Source organism: Pelophylax lessonae (assembly GCF_965119305.1).
Source record: "Pelophylax lessonae genome assembly, chromosome: 10".
NCBI classification, from domain to species: Eukaryota; Metazoa; Chordata; class Amphibia; order Anura; family Ranidae; genus Pelophylax; species Pelophylax lessonae.
Genome location: NC_138777.1, coordinates 142,355,570 through 142,377,473, shown reverse-complemented (window position 1 = coordinate 142,377,473; position 21,904 = coordinate 142,355,570). Strand labels below are relative to the sequence as shown.

Here is a 21,904-nt window from a genome sequence, read left to right as displayed (position 1 = left end):
CGAGCTGAGACTGGCAGAGGATATGAGAATCATGAACTGACCCAGGGAGTACAGTCACCACATCCTGGATTAACATCCGGCTGTCACACACCATCCGGATATTCATGTAATGGTAGCCCTTACTGTTCCTCTAAATATGCTCCTTGTTGCTTGGTGGAAAGAGAGGGACATGGGTGCAAGCTATAGTGCCCATTACATTGGGGATTGATGCCATGCCGTAGAATCTCCCTTCAAGACATACCAACTTCATCCCCTGCCACCATTTGATACAATGCCTTCCCAAGGAAAAGGACAGCCAGCCCGGGATCGCATGACTCCTCTGGGTGGTGGTCTCCAGAAACAAATGCAGCCCCACGTACCGCGTGAGGATCAGCTCCTTCGTCAGGTGAAACTTCCGCAGAGCCTCACCCTGTGAAGCTTTAATTTATAATATGCATCGCACTTTTTGATAACAGCTTGTACAAATGTATTTATAGTTTTATGCTATAGCACTTATATCACCTATCCATAATCACACATGATCTATTTATTTATTGATACCACACATCACAGCGGTGCATACTTATGCACATGAAGGATTAAAATATCAACTTTGAAGAGGAGCACCTACCCCAAACTCTGTTTTTCACATTTTAGATTTCCCATAGGAAATACAGGGCAGGCTGCAAACTCAAAAATACATTTTTTCCCACATATAAAATTTCCAGTGCGCGGGAGAATACTCTAAAAGAAACTCACACTGTGAAGTTGTCCAGCAGGGTTCTCCCTGCAAAATGACGCAGAGCCATCACAACCCTCCACCTCCTCCACCTCTCACGACTTCTCAGTGGGTTAAACTGCAAAAGGTTGCTTTCAAAAAGCTCCATAGCTTTTAAGCTGCAAATGACCCTCCCTCTCAGTTCCCTCCCACTCCAACAGGAAATACCATACTGGTTACCGCCACCAAAAGGGTGTTGAATATCGCGCCCTTTTTTAGTTCCTGTTCTGTTTGTGAATTGAACTTAACAGCTTACTGCACCATTTTTTGTGATATTTAGGCTCCATGTACACGGGACATTGTAAATGGCCGTTTAGGAGCAGTTGGGCGTTTTTTTTTAGAAGCCCCAGAACCCATCTACATTTTATTTGTTCATGTACACCGGGTCGTTTACAGTCATTTGCAGGCAGTTGAGTTCAGGGACGTTTTTTGGAACGCAATTATTTGCGTTCGAACGTGTGTTTCCCGGCGTTTCAAACGCAGAAACGCGGCTGAACATTACCAAACGTGACCGAACGTGATGAACATACGTTCAGCCACGTTATATGTTTTTTTGCCTCCATTCAAAATCAAGGGTTCCCTATGGGTGCCTATTGATTTGAATGGAAGTCGCGCCGCAAGTCGGATCAGGATGATCCAACTTGCGGCGCGACTTGCGCTGTGAGAATCTTAAGGGGGAACTCCACGCCAAAAATGGGAAAAAAACGGCGTGGGGGTCCCCCCCAGGTTCCAAACCAGGCCCTTCGGGTCTGGCATGGAATTTGAGGGTAGCCCCACGCCGAAAAAAACGGCGTGGGGTCCCCCCCAAAATCCATACCAGACCCTTATCCGAGCATGCAGCCCGGTAGGGCAGGAAGGGGGAGGGGACGAGCGAGCGCCCCCCCCCCTGGACCATACCAGGTCACATGCCCTCAACATGGGGGGGGTGTTGGTGCTTTGGGGCAGGGGGAGCTCTGCACCCCCCACCTCAAAGCACCTTGCCCCCATGTTGATGAGGACAAGGGCCTCTTCCTCACAACCCTGGCCGGTGGTTGTCTGCGGGCAGGGGGCTCATCGGAATCTGGAAGCCCCCTTTAACAAGGGGGCCCCCCCAGATCCCGGACCCCCTCCCTATGTGAATGGGTATGGGGTGCACTGTACCCCTACCCATTAACCCCGATAAAAGGCAGTGTGTGTAAATAACGACAGGAGACGTTTTGGAAAGTTTATTAAAAATCTTCATCTGGTCTTCTCCGCTCCGGTCTTCTCCTCTCTTCTGGTCTTCTGCTCTTTTGCTGTCCGCTCTTCTGCTGTCCAATCTTCTGCTCTTTTGCCTCCTCTGGTCTTCTTCTTCTTCCTCCGGTCCTCCTCCAACGATGTCTCCGGTGATTATGCCGATCTCCAGTCTCTGCAGCTTGTTATATAGCCATTGTGGGCGTGGCCTCCGCGTGACGTCACCGGGAGGCCACACCCCCTTATGTCACAGATGACGTCATCTGTGACATAAGGGGGTGGGGCCTCCCGGTTACGTCACCGGGAGGCCAGGCCCACAATGGCTATATAACAAGCTGCAGAGACTGGAGACCGGCATAATCACCGGAGACATCGTCGGAGGAGGACCGGAGGAAGAAGAAGACCAGAGGAGGCAAAAGAGCAGAAAATTGGACAGCAGAAGAGCGGACAGCAAAAGAGCAGAAGACCAGAGTAGCGGAGAAGACCAGATGAAGATTTTTAATAAACTTTCCAAAACATCTCCTGTCGTTTTTTACACACACTGCCTTTTATGGGGAGAATGGGTAGGGGTACAGTGTACCCCATACCCATTCACATAGGGAGGGGGTCTGGGATCTGGGGGGCCCCCTTGTGGCCCTTGTCCTCATCAACATGGGGGCAAGGTGCTTTGAGGTGGGGGGTGCAGAGCTCCCCCTGCCCCAAAGCACCAACACCCCCCCATGTTGAGGGCATGTGGCCTGGTATGGTCCAGGGGGGTGGGGCCGCTCGCTCGTCCCCTCCCCCTTCCTGCCCTACCGGGCTGCATGCTCAGATAAGGGTCTGGTATGGATTTTGGGGGGGGACCCCACGCCGTTTTTTCGGCGTGGGGCTACCCTCAAATTCCATGCCGGACCCGAAGGGCCTGGTTTGGAACCTGGGGGGGACCCCCACGCCGTTTTTTTCCCATTTTTGGCGTGGAGTTCCCCCTTAAGATTCTCACAGCGCAAGTCGCGCCGCAAGTCGGATAATCCTGATCCGACTTGCGGTGCGACTTCCATTCAAATCAATAGGCTCCCATAGGGAACCATTGATTTTGAATGGAGGCAGAAAAAACGCTGCTAAAAGCAACGTGGCCAAACGTGCAATAACGCCAATGGAAAAAGCTACTGAATGCACGTTTGACAGCTGCTTTTTCCCGGCGTCAGAACTGGCTTTGCAGCACGTTTTTTCCAACGTCCCGTGTACATGGAGCCTTAAGGACAATTTTTTTATTTTGTTTACAGCAAAATCTTTTTTCTTTTTAGTAAATTGAACTTTATTTACTGCGTGCAATCATTTATGTAAATTAGTAACATGATACCCTTATTGCATGTGGTAATGTTTAGTGAAATTACCCCATTGTCACTGTAGCCAGTGGTGGGATTCAAAAATTTTAGTAACCAGTTCCGACTTTCCCAGCAGAATGACCAGCGTGCCCCCTTTCAATGCACAGTGACCAGCGTTCCCCCTTTCAATGCAGAGAGACCAGCGTGCCCCCCTTTCAATGCACAGTGACCAGCGTGCCCCCCTTTCAATGCACAGTGACCAGTGTACATGCCCCCTTCAATGCACAGTGACCAGAGTGCCCCCTTTCAATGCAGAGAGACCAGCGTGCCCCCTTTCAATGCAGTGACCAGTGTACATGCCCCCTTTAATGCACAGTGACCAGCGTGCCCCCCTTTCAATGCAGAGAGACCAGCGTGCCCCCCTTTCAATGCACAGTGACCACAGCATTGCCCCCAATGATTGCAGAGTGCCAGCCACAGCATTGCCCCCAATGATTGCAGAGTGCCAGCCACAGCATTGCCCCCAATGATTGCAGAGTGCCAGCCACAGCATTGCCCCCAATGATTGCAGAGTGCCAGCCACAGCATTGCCCCCAATGATTGCAGAGTGCCAGCCACAGCATTGCCCCCAATGTTTGCAGAGTGCCAGCCACAGCATTGCCCCCAATGATTGCAGAGTGCCAGCCACAGCATTGCTCCCAAATTGCAGAGTGCCAGCCACAGCATTGCCCCCAATGATTGCAGAGTGCCAGCCACAGCATTGCCCCCAATGATTGCAGAGTGCCAGCCACAGCATTGCCCCCAATGATTGCAGAGTGCCAGCCACAGCATTGCCCCCAATGATTGCAGAGTGCCAGCCACAGCATTGCCCCCAATGATTGCAGAGTGCCAGCTACAGCATTGCCCCCAATGATTGCAGAGTGCCAGCCACAGCATTGCCCCCAATGATTGCAGAGTGCCAGCCAGAGTATTGCCCCCAATTGCAGAGCGCCAGCCACAGCATTGCCCCCAATTGCAGAGTGCCAGCCCCAGCATTGCCCCAAATTGCAGAGTGCCAGCCACAACATTGCCCCCAATTGCAGAGTGCCAGCCAGAGTATTGCCCCCAATTGCAGAGTGCCAGCCAGAGTATTGCCCCCAATTGCAGAGTGCCAGCCACAACATTGCCCCCAATTGCAGAGTGCCAGCCACAGCATTGCCCCAAATTGCAGAGTGCCAGCCACAGCATTGCCCCAAATTGCAGAGTGCCAGCCAGAGTATTGCCCCCAATTGCAGAGTGCCAGCCAGAGTATTGCCCCCAATTGCAGAGTGCCAGCCAGAGTATTGCCCCCAATTGCAGAGTGCCAGCTAGAGTATTGCCCTCAATTGCAGAGTGCCAGCTAGAGTATTGCCCCCAATTGCAGAGTGCCAGCCACAACATTGCCCCCAATTGCAGAGTGCCAGCCACAGCATTGCCCCCAATTGCAGAGTGCCAGCCAGAGTATTGCCCCCAATTGCAGAGTGCCAGCCACAGCATTGCCCCAAATTGCAGAGTGCCAGCCACAGCATTGCCCCAAATTGCAGAGTGCCAGCCACAGCATTGCCCCCAATTGCAGAGTGCCAGCCACAGCATTGCCCCCAATTGCAGAGTGCCAGCCAGAGTATTGCCCCCAATTGCAGAGTGCCAGCCAGAGTATTGCCCCCAATTGCAGAGTGCCAGCCACAGCATTGCCCCAAATTGCAGAGTGCCAGCCAGAGCATTGCCCCCAATTGCAGAGTGCCAGCCAGAGTATTGCCCCCAATTGCAGAGTGCCAGCCACAGCATTGCCCCAAATTGCAGAGTGCCAGCCACAGCATTGCCCCCTATTGCAGAGTGCCAGCCACAGCATTGCCCCCTATTGCAGAGTGCAAGCCACAGCATTGCCCCAAATTGCAGAGTGCCAGCCAGAGTATTGCCCCCAATTGCAGAGCGCCAGCCACAACATTGCCCCCCGATTGCAGAGTGCCAGCGATCCCCCCCCCCGCGAGACCCATGCACTTACCTCATGGACGGTCTCGCAGTCGGCTCCCCGCGTCTCCGAGTCCTCCCGCGGCGCCTCCTCCTCGTCCAATGGCACGGTGTTTGCCTTTCAGCCAATCAGGAAGCGGGAGGACCCGCTCCCTGATTGGCCAGGAGGAGGATCATGTGACAATAGCTAATTCTCATTCGCTATTGTCACAGAATGGGCGGGGAGGAGCGCACTGCTCCGCCCCCCGGCCGCCACGTCTGTCCGAGCGCGGGACATTCAATTGTCCTGCGCTTCCTCAGACGCGCAGAGGGATTCAGCCGGTTCTGCGAACTTGCAGAAAGTTAGCAACCGGTTCTATGGAACCGGTGCGAACCGGCTGAATCCCACCACTGACTGTAGCATACAAAACAGAGTTAAAGCGTATCTGTGATCAAAATATAAAATCCTATATTTTCTAGACTACTCCTATTAATCTGAATTGAATGACCCTGCTTTATGAAGATCCCTACACATTTATTCCTTGAATTCTGTGATGGATATTTACAGGCGGTCTCCGGGTTACAAACAAGATAGGGACTGTAGGTTTGTTAAGTCGAATTTGTTTGTAAGTTGGAACAGGTACATTTTTTACGTTTACGTTTCCAGCCAAAAGAATAATTTTTAGTTTTTTTGAAAAGCATAGCGAAGGGTTAACTCCCCTGTACCATTTGTTTTACTGTGTGTCCCCCTGTTCAGATTTCACCTCACTTTCTGTCCCTTTGACATCTGTGTTTTGAAAATTTTGGGTTGTTGTGGAAAAAAGGATTAGTGATAAAGCTTCAGTGGAGACACATTTTTCCCATGATATCTCTTACAGGAGTGAATTTCCCTTCCTAAGGCTAGATTTCTCCTCACTTCCTGTTGTCTCCCTCCGTTTGTAAGTAGGAATCGTTTGTAAGTCGGATGTTTGTAACCCAGGGACCGCCTGTACTATGCCCTGTTGATAGGCATTGTTGTGTCGCATCCATTTTATTCCAAATAATCGCACATGCACTAAGTGGTGGACAGCACAGTTTGGCTTGTGAATACCTGTAACAAGGTGGAGCAGTGGAATATTGGTGGATGAAATTTAGCACTAGTCACCAAAAAGGAGCGCGGGACACTATATGATTGCTTTTGATACACTTGACACTTAGGGAATACTGTATATTTAAAGCACTGGACTGTGTACTAATGTTTACTAATTTATTCATGCAAATGTCACTTTATTAATTGGAATTAGTACAGTTATGCATATGTTTTTGATCAATTAGACATGAATTTGTAGAAGGTATAATTTCTCTCATTATTGTATAGTGCTCTATATATATAGTGCTCTATATAAATATAGCAAAACTGTTGTGTCACAGAATTCTCAGAGCTGCTTCTGAACTATAAAGATACAGAGAGGATGAATTCAGGGGGCGTAGTAAGTACAGGAAACGCTGCTTGCAGGCACAAAGGTACCACAAAATATGTAGTACTTAGAAATTGAAAGTAAACAGCAGAGGAGAAGCTGCAACGCAAGCAGGGAATACAGGAAAGTTGTGGAAAAGATAGGCAACAGACAGCAAAACTCACAACTAGTGGGTGTGTTCCTACAAGTGCATGCATTTTTGCGCACGTGCGTTTGCATTCCTTCTAACATTTGTTCACCTGTGTAGAATTCTATGGGCAAAATGCACTCCATGTGTCACAGCAGTTCTCTGAAATTAGACCACCCAATGTTTTTCTCTAGATGACGCTAATAATAAGCTTGCAGCAGAAGTGGTGTATGCAGATTCAAAGCTGGGTTCCCAAGAATTCTCTTCTGGGCTATAGCCCTTCCTATTTGATAAGGAACTGCGTTTGGCCCCTTTTAATTCTACTGTCCAGTACAGCTTCCACTTCATATTCCTTGTTTCCTTCGATAAGTTGCGGAGAAGGAATCTCTGGACCCCAGTCTGGAAAGGGATTTGGCACTGTTGGTTATAACAAAGAAACATGAAATACAATGGTTTATTTTCAGGCTTTTAGGTAGAACCAACTCAAACGCCACTGAATTAATTTTTCTCTTGACCCTAGATTTCTTTTGGCCAAGTTTCACAGAGGGACAGCTCGATTTCAGGTTTGCTGTGGACAGCCAGACTTTATCCCCAGGTTCAAGATTGAAGTTGCCTATCTTCTTTTTGTAAAAAAAAATATATTTGCCCGAGCCTTAGAGATGGTGCCTTGTAACACCGGTTTGTTGGAATTAAAAAAGTTTGATTTGTCTTGTACAGCCAGTACGGAAGATTCCACAGACACCTCAGGCAGTAATGCCCAGTACACACGATCCGAAAATCGGGCGACGTTCCATCCGTTATTTTTCGTATTCTAGCAGCTCTCAATAATATTCGCTTAACGGGAGAGGTTACTCACGATACGATTTTTCTCGGACGATAATTCTTAGCTTCCGGTATGCGTAACCACGCTGTAGCGTGTGAGGGGAAAATGATGTCTACTGCTCATGCGCTGTCTACTGCTCACCATTTTGTTCGGATGAACAACATACTGATAATACGATTATCGTACGATGTGTTATAATACGAACAAAATTTTTATGCTTGCACGACCGGATAATATCGGGTGAACTGTCGTGATCGCCTCTCGTAAGCTGTGTACTAACGATCCGATTATCGTCCGATCCTTTCACAAGCGTTCATTTTCGTCCAATTTTCGGATCGTGTGTACGGGCCATAAAGAAAGATGATACCCGACGTTAGCATAAAATAGTGATTGCTTGGTGGCTGAATGAATGGAGTTATTATATGCAAACTCCGCCAGTGGAAGAAGTGACAACTAACCATCCTGTGCAAGCACTGTTCAAGAGTGCAAGAGTGTGGTTTGTCCTTTCTGTCCGTTTGCAGATGATATGCGGTGGATAGATGTAGCTCAATGTTTAAAGCTCACATAAAGCCCTCCAGAATCTAGAGGTGAACTGTAATCCACGGTCGGAGACTATGCTGTCAGGAATCCTATGTAATTTTACAATTTCTTTAATGAAAACAGAGGCAGTCTCAATGGCAGAAGGGGTTCCCTTTTAAAGGTACAACATGTGTCATCTTGGTCAGATGATCAATCAGGACAAAGATAGTTATCATTTGTAGAACACTCTCCTGCCCTGAACCAGTTTGGCCTGAGCTTTGTCAGTGGGTGGGGAATTTAATTAATCTCTCAAAGTCTGGAACCTCTCACCCGCTTCTTGCGAGTAAGACTGCTTGTGAACTTGTTCTAAGGAACGGATGTACCGCAGTAAATCTTCCATCTAGGTGGAAAGCAATTTCTTCCTATGTGTCCCCAAATGAATTAGTATGCCCCGCAATACGCACTTGTGCATTTTCCAAAGCCTGAAAGGGGAGTCCAGTTCCTGCTTTATCTAGGCTCTTATAAGCTGGATTGTTTAGGAAAGACTAATTTATTCCTGTGCCATTCCCTTTGTAATCATTCACCCAGCTCCAAGGAGCAATGTGTGAGGGGATGATCTGACAAGGTATAGGAGCCGATGGTGGCCGAAGAGAGATAAGGAAGGGCATTCTTGGCGATAGAGGTAATCCATTCTTATATACGTCTTGTGGTTGGGTGAATAAATAGTATAGTCTCAGTCTCAGGTATGAAGAGTCCTCCAACTACAAGTTAATGGTAATGAAGTAACGTGTTAGCCTTTCCGCAATTTGGCAAAAGGTAAATGGGAGGTTCCTTTTAGATGCATCCACTAGAGGGTCTAGGACTTGATTGCAGTCAGCGCCCACTATTAGGATGCCATGTTAATGTTGGTCACCCTGGAGCAAGCATGCTTTAAGATAAGAGACCTGATCCTCGTTCCTCAAGTATAGATTCACTAAGGTTACTCTTTGCTCGCGAAGTAGGCACTTCACATCCAAGCATTATATCTACCCCCTTTTGACTTAGCAGTTTTTGGAGGCGCGGTGGTAGTTCTCTAATTATGGAATCTTGTCTTCATCTAAATGCGTCTATTGAAGGAAAATAACCGGAGTTATAAGGCTTTTACTGTCATCTTAAACAGGACAATTTATAGAATAAAATATATACTTTTTATTTAAAGTAAAGCTCTTTTTGTTAAAAAAAAAAAAAAAAGAATATTGGTTAAAATAGAATAGGCTTTCAGAAATCAGTTTCTTGGAGTACATTACAGGATTCAGGACCTTCAGTCTTTAATAATGGATTATATGTAGCTGCTTTCAGGTAATTGGACAATAGCAAAAAAAAAAAAAAAGAAGCTACAGGGACATTTCCTAAACAACCAATCGCGCAGCTAGCCTCAGTTTTATTTGTAGCCAGAAAAAGCAAATAGGAGGCAGGGACCTGGGTACTCCATGAAATTAATTTTACTAGTAAGTCAAGAAAAAGTTTTCTCTTTCGTTCATTGACGGGCACAGCTCCTGATTCTTTTTAACCATTGGGTTATACTGCAATCTACAGGAGTAGGACACTTGGCAGAAAAAAGCTTGACTACGCCTATGGGCAGTCCCAGGGGGTATACACCCACTCTCTGCTATAGGCACTCAATTTTTCACTGCCTAGTCCAGAGTAAGGACTTAGTTCCTTGCTTGGTCCAGGCGATTTTTTTTTCTTTTTAAATTGAATTTTTTCCTATCTTTGTTATTTTGTTCCTGCGAAAATCTACAATCAATTGCCAGGCTGGGCAACAGACTGGATAATCTACATTCAGAGGGTCCCCCCAGTCTTGCCAGCGAGCGCTCGCAGACCTCAGCTCCACACGAGGTCAGCCGTGACATAGCCCCACTGGACAGGGGCTGGCCTGCGAGTTAAATGTCTCACGAGGGCGCATACGACCTGGCCTCGGCCTGAGTCACACCGTTCCTCCTGGCTGACAGCATCCACATTCCGATGAAGTTGTTGTCTGTCCGGAGTGGTCCTCACTCTGTTCCTGGTATGGTAAGTAGCTTTCCCCCCTCTACTCCTGGAGGGTTTGGGGTCATCACTCCTTCCCCCTCCCCCCAGCCCCTCTAATATTTTGGTCATCACTATGGGTCTTTCGCCACATACCCTTAAGGTGGGATTGTTGGAGTTACTGCTGACCAAGTTTTTCCTGGTGCGCAGTGGGGGGTTGAGCAGGGTTCCCTGCCATCTTAGGGTTTGATGACTCACCTGGCCGGATCCCGCCAAAAATGTAGGCCTCGCCTTTGCGGCCTACTGGTCGGAAACTATTTGGGGCAGACTCTGTGAGGGTGGCTGAAGCCACTGCCTCCTGTTTGGGCATCCGTCCTCCCCTCTTCTGCCCCTAGGTGATCGGCTTCGCTGGGGTTCGCGTCCAGGTGGCTGGGCACCTACGAAAATGTAGACCGTGGCTTGCGGCCGAGTAGGGTGTGTCCCTTGGAAGAGGTGGTGCTGTGGGGGCAGTTCATTTTGATGACAACCTTGCTGACATTATTGTGTAGGGCACCTACCCCTCTTAAGCGTTGCGGGACCATCGGGGTTCCCTGCTTGCACGTCCGCGTCATGGCAGGCGGCCCCCTTTTAAGGGGGCTGTTTCCTACTATACGGACCTCTAAAGAGGGGCTCTAAAGGCCAGCCCCTTGTCCTTTTTGCAGGGTCCAGTAGGCGGTCCATTGGTGGGCCCTCGGTCGGCGTCTCCTTTACGGGAGATGGCGGCCCTTCCCTGATTGTTACATCAAATCCTGAATTTGTTGCAGACCTGAGTCACCCTGCTGGGTCTGCGTCCACACACCCTGAGTGCTTGGATAGTGAGGATGATTCCTCTGCTTCTCTAGCCGCGCATGTAATGGCACTGGTGGGTAGATGCACTGTTTGTGTCAGTGCGTAAAATGTTTAAAATAGAGATTGCGGCTGATGCTGCGTCAGAGGCGCTGGTCCCTTCCAGCTCCCATGGGCCCCTCAAAGCGGTGAGGGTGTTCCCCTTTCCGCTTACTTTGACAACATTGTCACTAAACAGTGGGGTTGTCCAAAACGCAGTGGTTCCTAAGCGTTTTTGCTTTGTGATATCCTTATGAGGATTAACTACTTAAAAGGTGGACTGTCCCACCTGTAGCGGACTCGTCGGTTTCCATGTTAAATATAGCTAGCTTCATTCTGGTTAAGGAGTCCCCGGCCTTAAAGATCCAGCTGATAGGAGGGTGGAGGCTCTGGCCTGCCATATGTTCGCTGTGGCTGGTTCGGCACTTAGGCCTGTATTTACTATTGCCCTGGTATGGCAAACTCTGACCGAGTAGGCTATACTTTAACAATGGGACCTGTAGAGGAAACGGATCCCCCTGTCTTTGCGGAGCTGGAGGATCAGTTGATCCAGGGGCTACAGTTTATCTGTGATGCCTCTTTGAATGCGGTTCCTTTGATTTCTAGGCTGTCTGTATCAGCAGTGGTCCTTCAGCGTATTATCTGGCTGAAATGCTGGTCTGCAGACAAGACTTCTAAGATCTTATCTGATCTTCCCCTTGTAGGGGATCGCCTGTTTGTAGCTTCCTTGGATGACATCATTAGCGTCTCACAGGGGGGAAGAGTACTCTTCTTCCGCAGGCTACCAAGGGTAAGGAGCCCCGTCGTAGATGTGGACTATTCTCCCTGGCTCATAAGAGGTTTTTTCGCCCCTCAACAAGGGATCAAAAGTCAGGGCCTCCACCAGAGGTTCCAAGAGGACCTGTTCTGGCAATCCATGAGTGGGCTCTTTCAGACCTGCGGACTAGACTGCCTCTGCATGAAGGGGCGCCCTCACCTGTCTCTGGGGTGGGGGGACGTTTTCGCTGGTTTCCGGATCCATGAACCTCCCTAGTACAGGACGAGTGGGTCAACAAAGTTATTTGGTCAGGCTACAAGATCGAGTTTGGTCTTATCCTCTTAAAAGGTTCCTACCTTCCAACCTGCATTTATCCCCAGATCACTTACAGGTCTCTTTGGGGCGGTGCAAGACTTGTTACTTTAAGGGTGATTATTCCAGTTCTGACTTCGGAATTTTTTCAGGGGTTTTTACTTAAACCACTTTACAATTCCCAGGAAGGAAGACAAGGTACATCCAATTCTGGACCTCAAAGCACTAAACTGCTTTGTGCAAGTACAGAAGTTCTGCTTGAAGTCCATTCGCACAGTAGTGGCATCCCTACATCAGGTGGATTTCTTCTCACTTCTATTGACATCAAGGACACCTACCCACATGTTCTAATATGTGCTGGTCATCAGCGCTGCCTCCATTTTGCCACGGGCGAGGGGGCAGTATCCGCTTGTGGCATTGACCTTTGGTCCCGCCTCTGATCCTTGGGTCTTCACAGAAGTTTTGGCCCCAGTGCTGGCATTGTTTGTATTAGCAGGGGGATCGTGGTACTGGAGTACCTGGACGATCATCTTCTGCGAGCAGAGGGAGTTTGGTTTGATTCTGAACCTTCAGAAGTCTTCTTTGGTTCGGTCCACAAGAACTGGACCATCTGGGTCTGACTCTGGACTCGGCCTCAGCCAAAGTGTTTCTTCTTCTATAAAAACTTCAGGCATTGCAGGAGGCAATTCAGCTTCTGTTGTTCAGCTGGCAGTCATCCCTCCGGGTTTGCATGTGGGTGCTGAGCCTGATGGTGTCCACCTTCGAGGCAGTCGGTTTGCACAGTTCCACACAAGATCTCTGCTAAAGAGATTCTGGTGAAATGGGACAAGGATCCACAGTCTCTAGAGATGGCTTTGTTCTCCAGCACTTCAACAGGGAAAATCCTTCTCCCCCTGTATACTGGACGGTTGTCACCACGGATGCCAGTCTGTCCGGATGAGGAGGCGTCCTCAGCACAGATGTGCTCATGGGGTCTGGACTCTGGCAGATTCCAGACGGCCGATTGATGTACTTGAACTCTTGAGTGATCAGACTTTGTCTGGCTCATTGAACAATTCATCTTCAGGGGTGTCCGGTATGAATTCATTCGGGCAAGACCATGGCCGTGGTCTGCCAATCGCCCAGGGGCCACAAGAAGTGTCCTGGTGGCTCAGTAAGTAGCCGGCATTCTAAGGTGGGTTGACCGATTTAGTTCCAGCCCTCTCAAACTTCTGCCTTGACTCCTGTGCACGATCGAGGCAGAAGAGATTCCGGTCATTCTAGTGGATCCAGACTGGCCTTTGCCGGTCTTGGTATGCCGATCTGGTACGGCTGGTCGCCGATAGTCCCCACTCCTTGGGGACTTCCTCTCAGGGAGGATCTGCGGTGCCAAGGACCAATGTTCCATCCTGCTTTTTTACAGTCGCTGGCTTTGATGGCTTGACTGTTGAACGCCAGGTGCTAAAGGGTAGAGGTTTGTCTGAGTCGGTGATTTCTACACTGTTGAAAGCTAGGAAATCTACTTCTAGGAAGATCTACCATCGTACGTGGAAGACGTACATTGCCTGGTTGGGGTTCATCTTCGCTCCTTCTCGGTGGATCGAATCTTAACCTTCCTTCAATGGGGGGTTGAACAGAAATCAGCCTTGAATACCATCAAGGGCCAGGTATACATTTTTTGGCGGTCTTTTTCCAACGACCTTTGGCCAGACACTCCCTGGTGCATACCTTTCTTCAGGGTGTCCAACATTTGGTTCCTTCAGTTTGGGCTACGTTGCTGCCCCAGGAGCTTAATTTGGTGGTTTCAGCTCTACAGAAGCCTTCCTTTGAAAATGTTTGGGAGATTTGCCTACTTTCGCTTTCTCAGAAGGTGGACATTTTTGGTGGCTATCACCTCTTCACGCAGGGTGTCGGAACTGGCAGTGTTATCCTTTTTTTTCACCTTATGATGATTCACAAGGATAAGGTGGTGCTTTACCCCTGTCTGTCATTCCTTCTTAAGGTTGTCTCTGACTTTCATTTGACTGGAGACATTGTGTTGCCTTCCCGGTGTTCCCAGGCCTAAACATCCGAAGGAAATTGCCTTGCATGCCTTGGATGTGGTTCGGGCAATTAGGGTGTACCTGGCAGCTACGGAGTCTTTTAGGAAGTCAGACTCTATCTATTGTGCTTACGGACGGACTTGACAAAAGTATAGTCCGCTTCCTCTGCGACCATTTCCAGATGGATCAGACAGATGGTGGTTTAGGCCCATTGCATCAAGGTTCAGATTCCTCCTCTCCATGTCAAGGTGCACTCTATTAGGGCACTTAGTGCCTCCTGGGCTTCCGTCATCAAGCGTCAGTGATGCAGGTTTGCAAGGCAGTCATCGGGGCACATTTTTACAAAGTTTTTCAAAGTGGATGTGTTGGCATCTGCGGATGCTTCTTTTGGCGAAATGGTTCAGGCTACTGTTTAGAGGACCTGGTCCTCTTTGAGGGTGCATTGTTTTGAAGGTGAGCTCCAGTTGTTTATGGTTGAGCTCTGTTACCTGTTTGGCTATGGTTAGCCTTGGGAATTTTTTTTTCTGATGTTTTCACACCCCTCATGTTAAGCACTGCTTTGGGACATCCCAATGGTTAAGAAGAATCGGGAGCTGTGTCCGTCAATGAACGAAAGAGAAAATAGGATTTTTGACTTACCGTAGAATCCATTTCTCTGATGTTCATTGATGGACACAGCATCCACTCCTCTGTGGAGTTGGCTTTCTTCTGACACTGTTTGTAACAAAACTGAGTGCCTATAGCTGCGAGTGGGTGTATACCCCCTGGGACTGCGCATAGGCGAAGTCAAGCTTTTTCCTGCCTAGTGTCCTACTTCTGTAGGAGGCAGTATAACTCAATGGTTAAGAAGAATCAGGAGCTGTGTCTGTCAATGAACATCAGAGAAATTGATTTTACGGTAATTTAAAAATCCCATTTTTTTTAGTTTACATCTGTTAACTAGAGGATGCTTTGAAGAATATGTTTTTTCTTTTATGTGGACATGATATATTACTTTATTGTGACCTTTATGTGATAATGAAAGCCTTCTGATGTTACTGATGAACAACTTTGGCTTCAGTTCTTACCAATCATACACTTGTGAAGTAATGTTTATTCTATATCTCAATGCAAAAAACAAGGAAAAAAATGTTGTTGCAAAAAATAAAACCAGCCTGTAATTCAGACTGTTATCTTGAGTGCAGTCTAAGTACTTCTGTATACTTCTGAGTGCATTAACCATATTGCTCAACATGTGTATATACATTTTACAAATTATTGCATATACTTACTTTTGATTATATTACTTTTTTTCTCTAGGTAATTTATATAGTCATTATCATGGGCCTTTCCTTCTCTGACAAAATCATCTTGGCTCCTATGGTTCGCGTGGGAACTCTGCCCATGCGCCTTCTTGCTCTAGATTATGGTGCAGACATTGTTTACTGTGAGGTAAGATAATTCATTTAAAAGGGCTTGCTTAAATTGTCTTTTGTGGCACTTTTTGTTTCCATGTTAAAATAGTTTTTTTTTTGCTAGAAAATTAGTTCTAACCCCCAAACATTATTATTTTTTTTTTAAAGCAGAAACCCTAGAGAATAAATTGGTAGGTTTTGCAAATTTTTTTTATGTCAGATGGTATTTGCGCAGTGGTTTTTCAAACGCAGTTTTTTGGGAAAATTATAAATAATTAAAAATTTTATTGCAACAAAAACTCAATACATAACCCTTTTTTTTTTTTCTTTTTAATAAAACCTGATGTCACACCGAATAAATTGATATCCAACGTGATGTTTTAAAATTGCGCACACCCACACAATGACGGCAAACGACATAAATGTTAGTATTCATAGGGGACGCTTTAAAAGTCTTTACAAATTACCACGTTAGATATACAGAGGAGGTCTAGTGCTAGAATTACTGCCTGTGATCCGATGTTGATGGTGATACCTCACATGGGAGGGACAATCGTGGTTTGCCTGTGTGCGGGACCAACGCACATGGTCCCCTTTGCGCACTAGCATAGGGGGACGGGGGGACTTAATTTAGTTTTTTTATTCTTTTTTTTTTTTTTATACTGTTGATTTAATTTTTTTTTATTACTTTTTTTGCTATCACAAGGAATGTTAACATCTTTGTGACAGTAATAGACATGTGAAAGGTAGGGATGCACCGAAATGAAATTCTTGGCCGAAGCCGAAGCCGAATAATGATGAAATGCTTGGCCGAAGGCCGAAAAACGAACGCGGTGTTTCGCATTTTTTCCATTTATTTTGCCAATTTTTAGGGGGCATGCTGATGGGCACATTTTATGTTAGGGGGCACTCTGATGGGCAAAACAAAACATTTAAATCAGCGTTGCTCTTAACATAAAATATGCCCATTAGCGTGCCCCTTAAAATAAAATATGCCCATCGGAGTGCCCCTTAACATAAAATATGCTCATCAGCATGTCCCTTAGCATAAAATAAGGGGCACGCTGATGGCCACATTTTATGTCAAGGGAGCACTCTGTTAGGCACATTTTTTTTCTTTTTTTTTTTTTTAAGGGGCACTTTATAGGGCACTCTAATGTAATGAGCATGGCAAGTGGCAACAACATATGGCAGTCTGCACACTAATGCTTGTGCAGCTGCCAGCTACCGTATTCTCCCCCAAATGAGCTCAGCTCCACATCACATACCTGAACTGCAGCCAGAGCCAAAAGCCGCGAACAGGGGGGTGGGGCGTGGACCTAGTGTGAAGGAGCCGTAGTCAGGAGCAGGGGGCGGGACGCGCGCGTGACGTCACACCCCCTACTCGCGGCCGGACAGGACACCGGCGGCGTGTGAGAAGGGAGCCGCGAGCCGCAATGAGGAAGGTGAGCGGTCAGGGTGGAAGCTGACATTGTTCGGCTCAAAATTATTCGACCTTTTGACTTATTCGGCCGAACGCCGAAAGTGCTATTTTCTCTATTTTCGGCCGAATAATGTTCGGCCGCCGAATATTCGGTGCATCCCTAGTGAAAGGTACTCTTTATGGAGGTATCTGGGGTCTTTAAGACCCAAGATCCCTCCTTTGCACTTAAAAGCATTCAAAACGTCAAGATCAGTGTTTTTGAATACTTTCCATTATCAAAAACGGTGCTGTTAAGATGTCTGAAGTGATATCATGTCATCGTTTCCAGGTTACCATAGCAGCAACCCGATCAAAGCCGATTCTGGTTTTCTATAGTTTCTGCGACTAGCTGGCGGAGGTGCTGGCTAGTAGCTCAGATCTCCTGGTGGGACAGGAGAGCCAAAGAAAACCGCTGAAGGCAACAGGGGGGATGGGGTTGTGTTAATGTGTTCCGTGTCCTGCGTCCCCTCTCGCTGTTTGTACTAACAACTGAGTTGGCCACTCTGGTATTACAAAAGAGCCGTCCGTCGATTCTAAAAAAAAAAATGGTACCGGGGTAATGCCTTTAGCAATACCCCAGTACAACCACTTGAAGTCGAATGACGTACCATGTACATGATTTGGCGGCAGGTGGTTAAGCATGTCTTTCTCTCTTCATCTTTATTACATGGAGGGATATGTAGTTCACAGAACAAAGATAATGTTTGTGTTTTTGTACTCAATAAGTTTCTTACAACAATCTCCCTAAGGCTGCATTCACACCTGAGCGTAGCGTCTTTAAGCGTGTTTTTTGTGCACGATTTTGGCGCGTTTTTATGCGCAACTTGCACTTTTTTATGCAGCGTTTTTGAGCTTTTGCGTTTTTTTATTAGCCAATAGAGAAAACTATCATCGGTTGCATCATTTCTTGCCAGTTATTTTTAGCTTTTCCCTATTTTTTTTTTTCATTAAGGTGGTAATACTACTAATAATAATAGTTATAATAATAGTGATAATAAATTAATAAATTCATGTAAAATAAATACACAAATGAATACAAATAATCATAAATAAATTCAATAAATGAATACTAAGTAATAGTAAATAAATAACCCCTAGCCTTAACCAATTATCCTTACAAAAATAAAATAATAAATAACCATCCTAACACAAAATAAATAGATTATTATATTAATAATATTTTTTTTTAGTTCAGGTTTGGGTGTTTATTTTTATTTATAATAGTTTATTTTAGAGGTTAATTATCATTAATTTATGTAATATTAATAAATAATTTATTTTATTTATGATAATTTTTAGTTATTTGTGTATTTATTTACATTTATTTATTCATATATTATTGCTCTGTATATACAAAGGAGCATGGGGGAGCTCATGACCATAATGAGGATGGTATTGACACAGCCCCTAATGATCCACAATGGCTCAAAAGTAATATGGTCCAGAAATATTTAGACAGAATGAAGGTGGATAAAGCACCTGGACCAGATGGCATCCACCCACGCATCCTAAAAGAATTGAGCTCTGTCATTTCAAACCTTTGTTTCAAATTTCTAGGGACTTGTTAAGGACTGGAATAGTACCACTGGATTGGCATAGGGCCAAAGTGTTGCCTATATTTAAAAAGGGATCAAAGTCTTTGCCAAGTAACTATAGACCTGTTAGTTTACCTTCTATAGTCTGGAAGATACTGGAGAGTTTAATAAAAGACCACATAGATGAATTCTTGTTGGAAAAAAATATTTTAAGCAACAGACAGCATAGATTCATGAAAGACAGAAGTTGTCAAACAAACCTGATTTCATTTTATGAGGAGGTAAGCAAAACCTTGGTTAGAGGGGTGGCTGTGGATGTAGTATACTTGGATTTTGTAAAAGCGTGGGACACAGTTCCCCACACATAGCTAATGTGTAAGGTAAAGTCTACAGCTTGGAAAGATCAGTTTGTAAATGGATAGAAAACTGGCTAAAAGATAGAATTCAGAGAGTAGTGGTTAATGATTCTTACTCTGAATAGTCTAAAGTTATCAGTGGTGTACCCCAAGGTTCAGTGTTGGGACCCTTACTTTTCAATATATTTATAAATGATATAGGGTCTGGGTTTTAAAGTACAATTTTAGTCTTTGCAGATTACACCCGGCTTTTCAGTGGTAAATTTCCTTACAGGCTGTCTCCAACTTATAAGCTGACCTCAATGCACTGTTTCATTGGACAACTATGTGGCAAATGAGGTTTAATGTTGATAAATGTAAAGTTATGCACTTGGGGGCTAAGAATATGCATGCATCATACATACTAGGGGGAGTAGAATTGGGGGAATCCATAGCGGAGAAGGATATGGGTGTTCTGGTAGATCATAAGCTTAATAATAGCATGCAATGCCAAGCTGCTGTTTCCAAAGCAAGCAAAGGCTTTTCTTGTATTAAACGAGGCGTGGACTCCAGAGAGAGATATCATTTTGCAAACAAAAAGACAAGAAAAAGGGCACACCGACCTAGCGCATTATCCTCAGTATAGGCTTTATTAATTGAAACAAAAAAATGGCTACTCACAAACGTAGGTGAAAATCAATCACATCAAACTCATGCACTTGAGTATCAGAAGTAGTCCATACAGATGTCCATAGTCTCATTAGGATGACGGCTGACGCGTTTCGAGGCAAAAGCCTCTTCCTCAGAGCCACTGTGCCATGATCTACTCACAGGTTTAAATACCAGTGCAAAGGCCCAAAGACCATCCATGAGGTCTATGGAAGTCCTCCCCCTGGGGCGTGGCAGTGGTGCTAGAGCTCATCCCTCATGCAACACTGCCAATCACCCTCTTGCAGGGTGGGTTCATCTAATACATAATGTACCTACTTCCTTTTTCCCATATGCAGACCAATAATACATATAGATGAGTACAAACAAGAGCGTAAATACACATGCAAATACAATTGTGGATGCAAATACAATACAATGATATAAAAATAGATCTAAAACAAGACCAAAAAAGTTTTTTGTGTGATAGAAGTATAGACATAAAGAGACAAACAAAGAAGTTGCCCGGCGCTACCTCTAAGTGACAACTTGTCACCTTAAAATATATGTGCCATAATGTGAATGATTAGGAAGACAGTGAATAAATAAAAAATAGTGCACATATAAAAATAAATATTATTCCTTTTGTGAGCAAGGATTTTTCTTATAAATAAATTGTGCTGGATATTGAAACCAATGTGAGAAGGTGCTCGTGTGCAAATACCAAATAAATAAATAAATAAATAAGCAATAGTAAAAATAGTGATGACATTTTATTCCAATAAATAAATACAGTGCATAAAATAAATACATTCGGTGCAAAAAGGACAATTTAATAGTGCCACTGGAATGGTGAACCAGTGTGAAATTATTATAGTAGTTGTAGGAAGTGCCAGTGAGACAAGTGAAAAAAGAAAAAAATTCCCACTGTGAAAAATAAATAAAGGGTTGCATACACTAGTGTGGCCACTAGATGTCGCAACTAAAATACAACCTGTTTTGGTAATATATGCTGGACTAGGTGAGCACAATCATAAAGGTTCCTTCTCCTCGGCGAACAGGTACACGCCCAATTGATGTCATAAAAAACAAGAGAAAGGGAACCCAATTGTGCAGTAAATAGACGCCAGTAGAATAACTAGCATAGATACACTCACGGTGTAGGCTGTTGGTGATCACTGCCTACAGCCTACACCGTGAGTGTATCTATGCTAGTTATTCTACTGGCGTCTATTTACTACACAATGGGGTTCCCTTTCTCTTGTTTTTTATGACATCAATTGGGCGTGTACCTGTTCGCCGAGGAGAAGGAACCTTTATGATTGTGCTCACCTAGTCCAGCATATATTACCAAAACAGGTTGTATTTTGGTTGCGACATCTAGTGGCCACACTAGTGTATGCAACCCTTTATTTGGTATTTGCACACGAGCACCTTCTCACATTGGTTTCAATATCCAGCACAATTTATTTTAAGAAAAATCCTTGTTCACAAAAGGAATAATATTTATTTTTATATGTGCACTATTTTTTATTTATTCACTGTCTTCCTAATCATTCACATTATGGCACATATATTTTAAGGTGACAAGTTGTCACTTAGAGGTAGCGCCGGGGGAACTTCTTTGCACTTCTCACTTATTTTAACCCCTCGGGGTTCTGTTGCTGGCAGCTTACACCTGTTTATTACACATTATTTACATACTTCCATAGCGCTGGTCACCCTTGCCTTCTTTTTATAAAGAGACATACACACCACTGTCCTTTGTTTAGGGTGAATGTCCATTTATAAACCACATTGCCAGTGCCTACCTTTCTAAGTCCTAGGTAGTGTTATGGTAAGCCAGACCCAAATCCCAAGTGGATATAATGGCTGATAGCCGTGTAGGAACAAGGCACTTCAGGTCCCCCGCAAAGGAGGAAGGGGGGGGGCGCCAGTGCACATCGTAGTGGTGTAGGTCATCTTGGGTACACCACATGGGGGGGAGAGAAAAGGAGGGGGGGTGTTTCGCTGATTGAGTGGTATATGCAGAGAGTATTTGGAGAAATACCTCTATAGTAGTCCGGGGTGTACAGGGTGTAAAGCGATAGAGCTGTTGCTCGGATGTGCAGGACACAGCCACCGAGCCGAACGCTGTCACAGATGGAACGCACTCTGCCGTCTAACTTCCGGGTCGCCGCGTCATGCGTTCCAGCTGGACGGTGATACTTCCGGTGAGGTCATTTCCTCCTATGCTTCCATAGCAACAGAAGTCAATACAAGGACAGCCGTCCCTCTGCAGACTCATCGTGTCGCACATAATATCCCCATCTCTTACACAAAATGTTCTCACCTCCCATGCCTCCAGCTTACTCCCCGGGCCATCACAAAGGACACTCTATATTCCCGCTATTCAGAATCCCAGC

At 45.7% G+C, this 21,904-nt stretch overlaps 1 protein-coding gene across 5 annotated transcripts in view; it reads left to right on the top strand.

Moving 5' to 3' along the window:
* DUS2 (dihydrouridine synthase 2) overlaps positions 1-21,904 on the top strand; it is a 1,337,959-nt gene that overhangs the window by 62,779 nt on the left and 1,253,276 nt on the right. For all 5 annotated transcript variants that reach the window (XM_082270346.1, XM_082270343.1, XM_082270344.1 and 2 more), the window contains exon 2: positions 15,425-15,556. In XM_082270346.1, the coding sequence (XP_082126472.1) occupies positions 15,425-15,556 (132 nt within the window). The remainder of the gene's footprint in view (positions 1-15,424; positions 15,557-21,904) is intronic.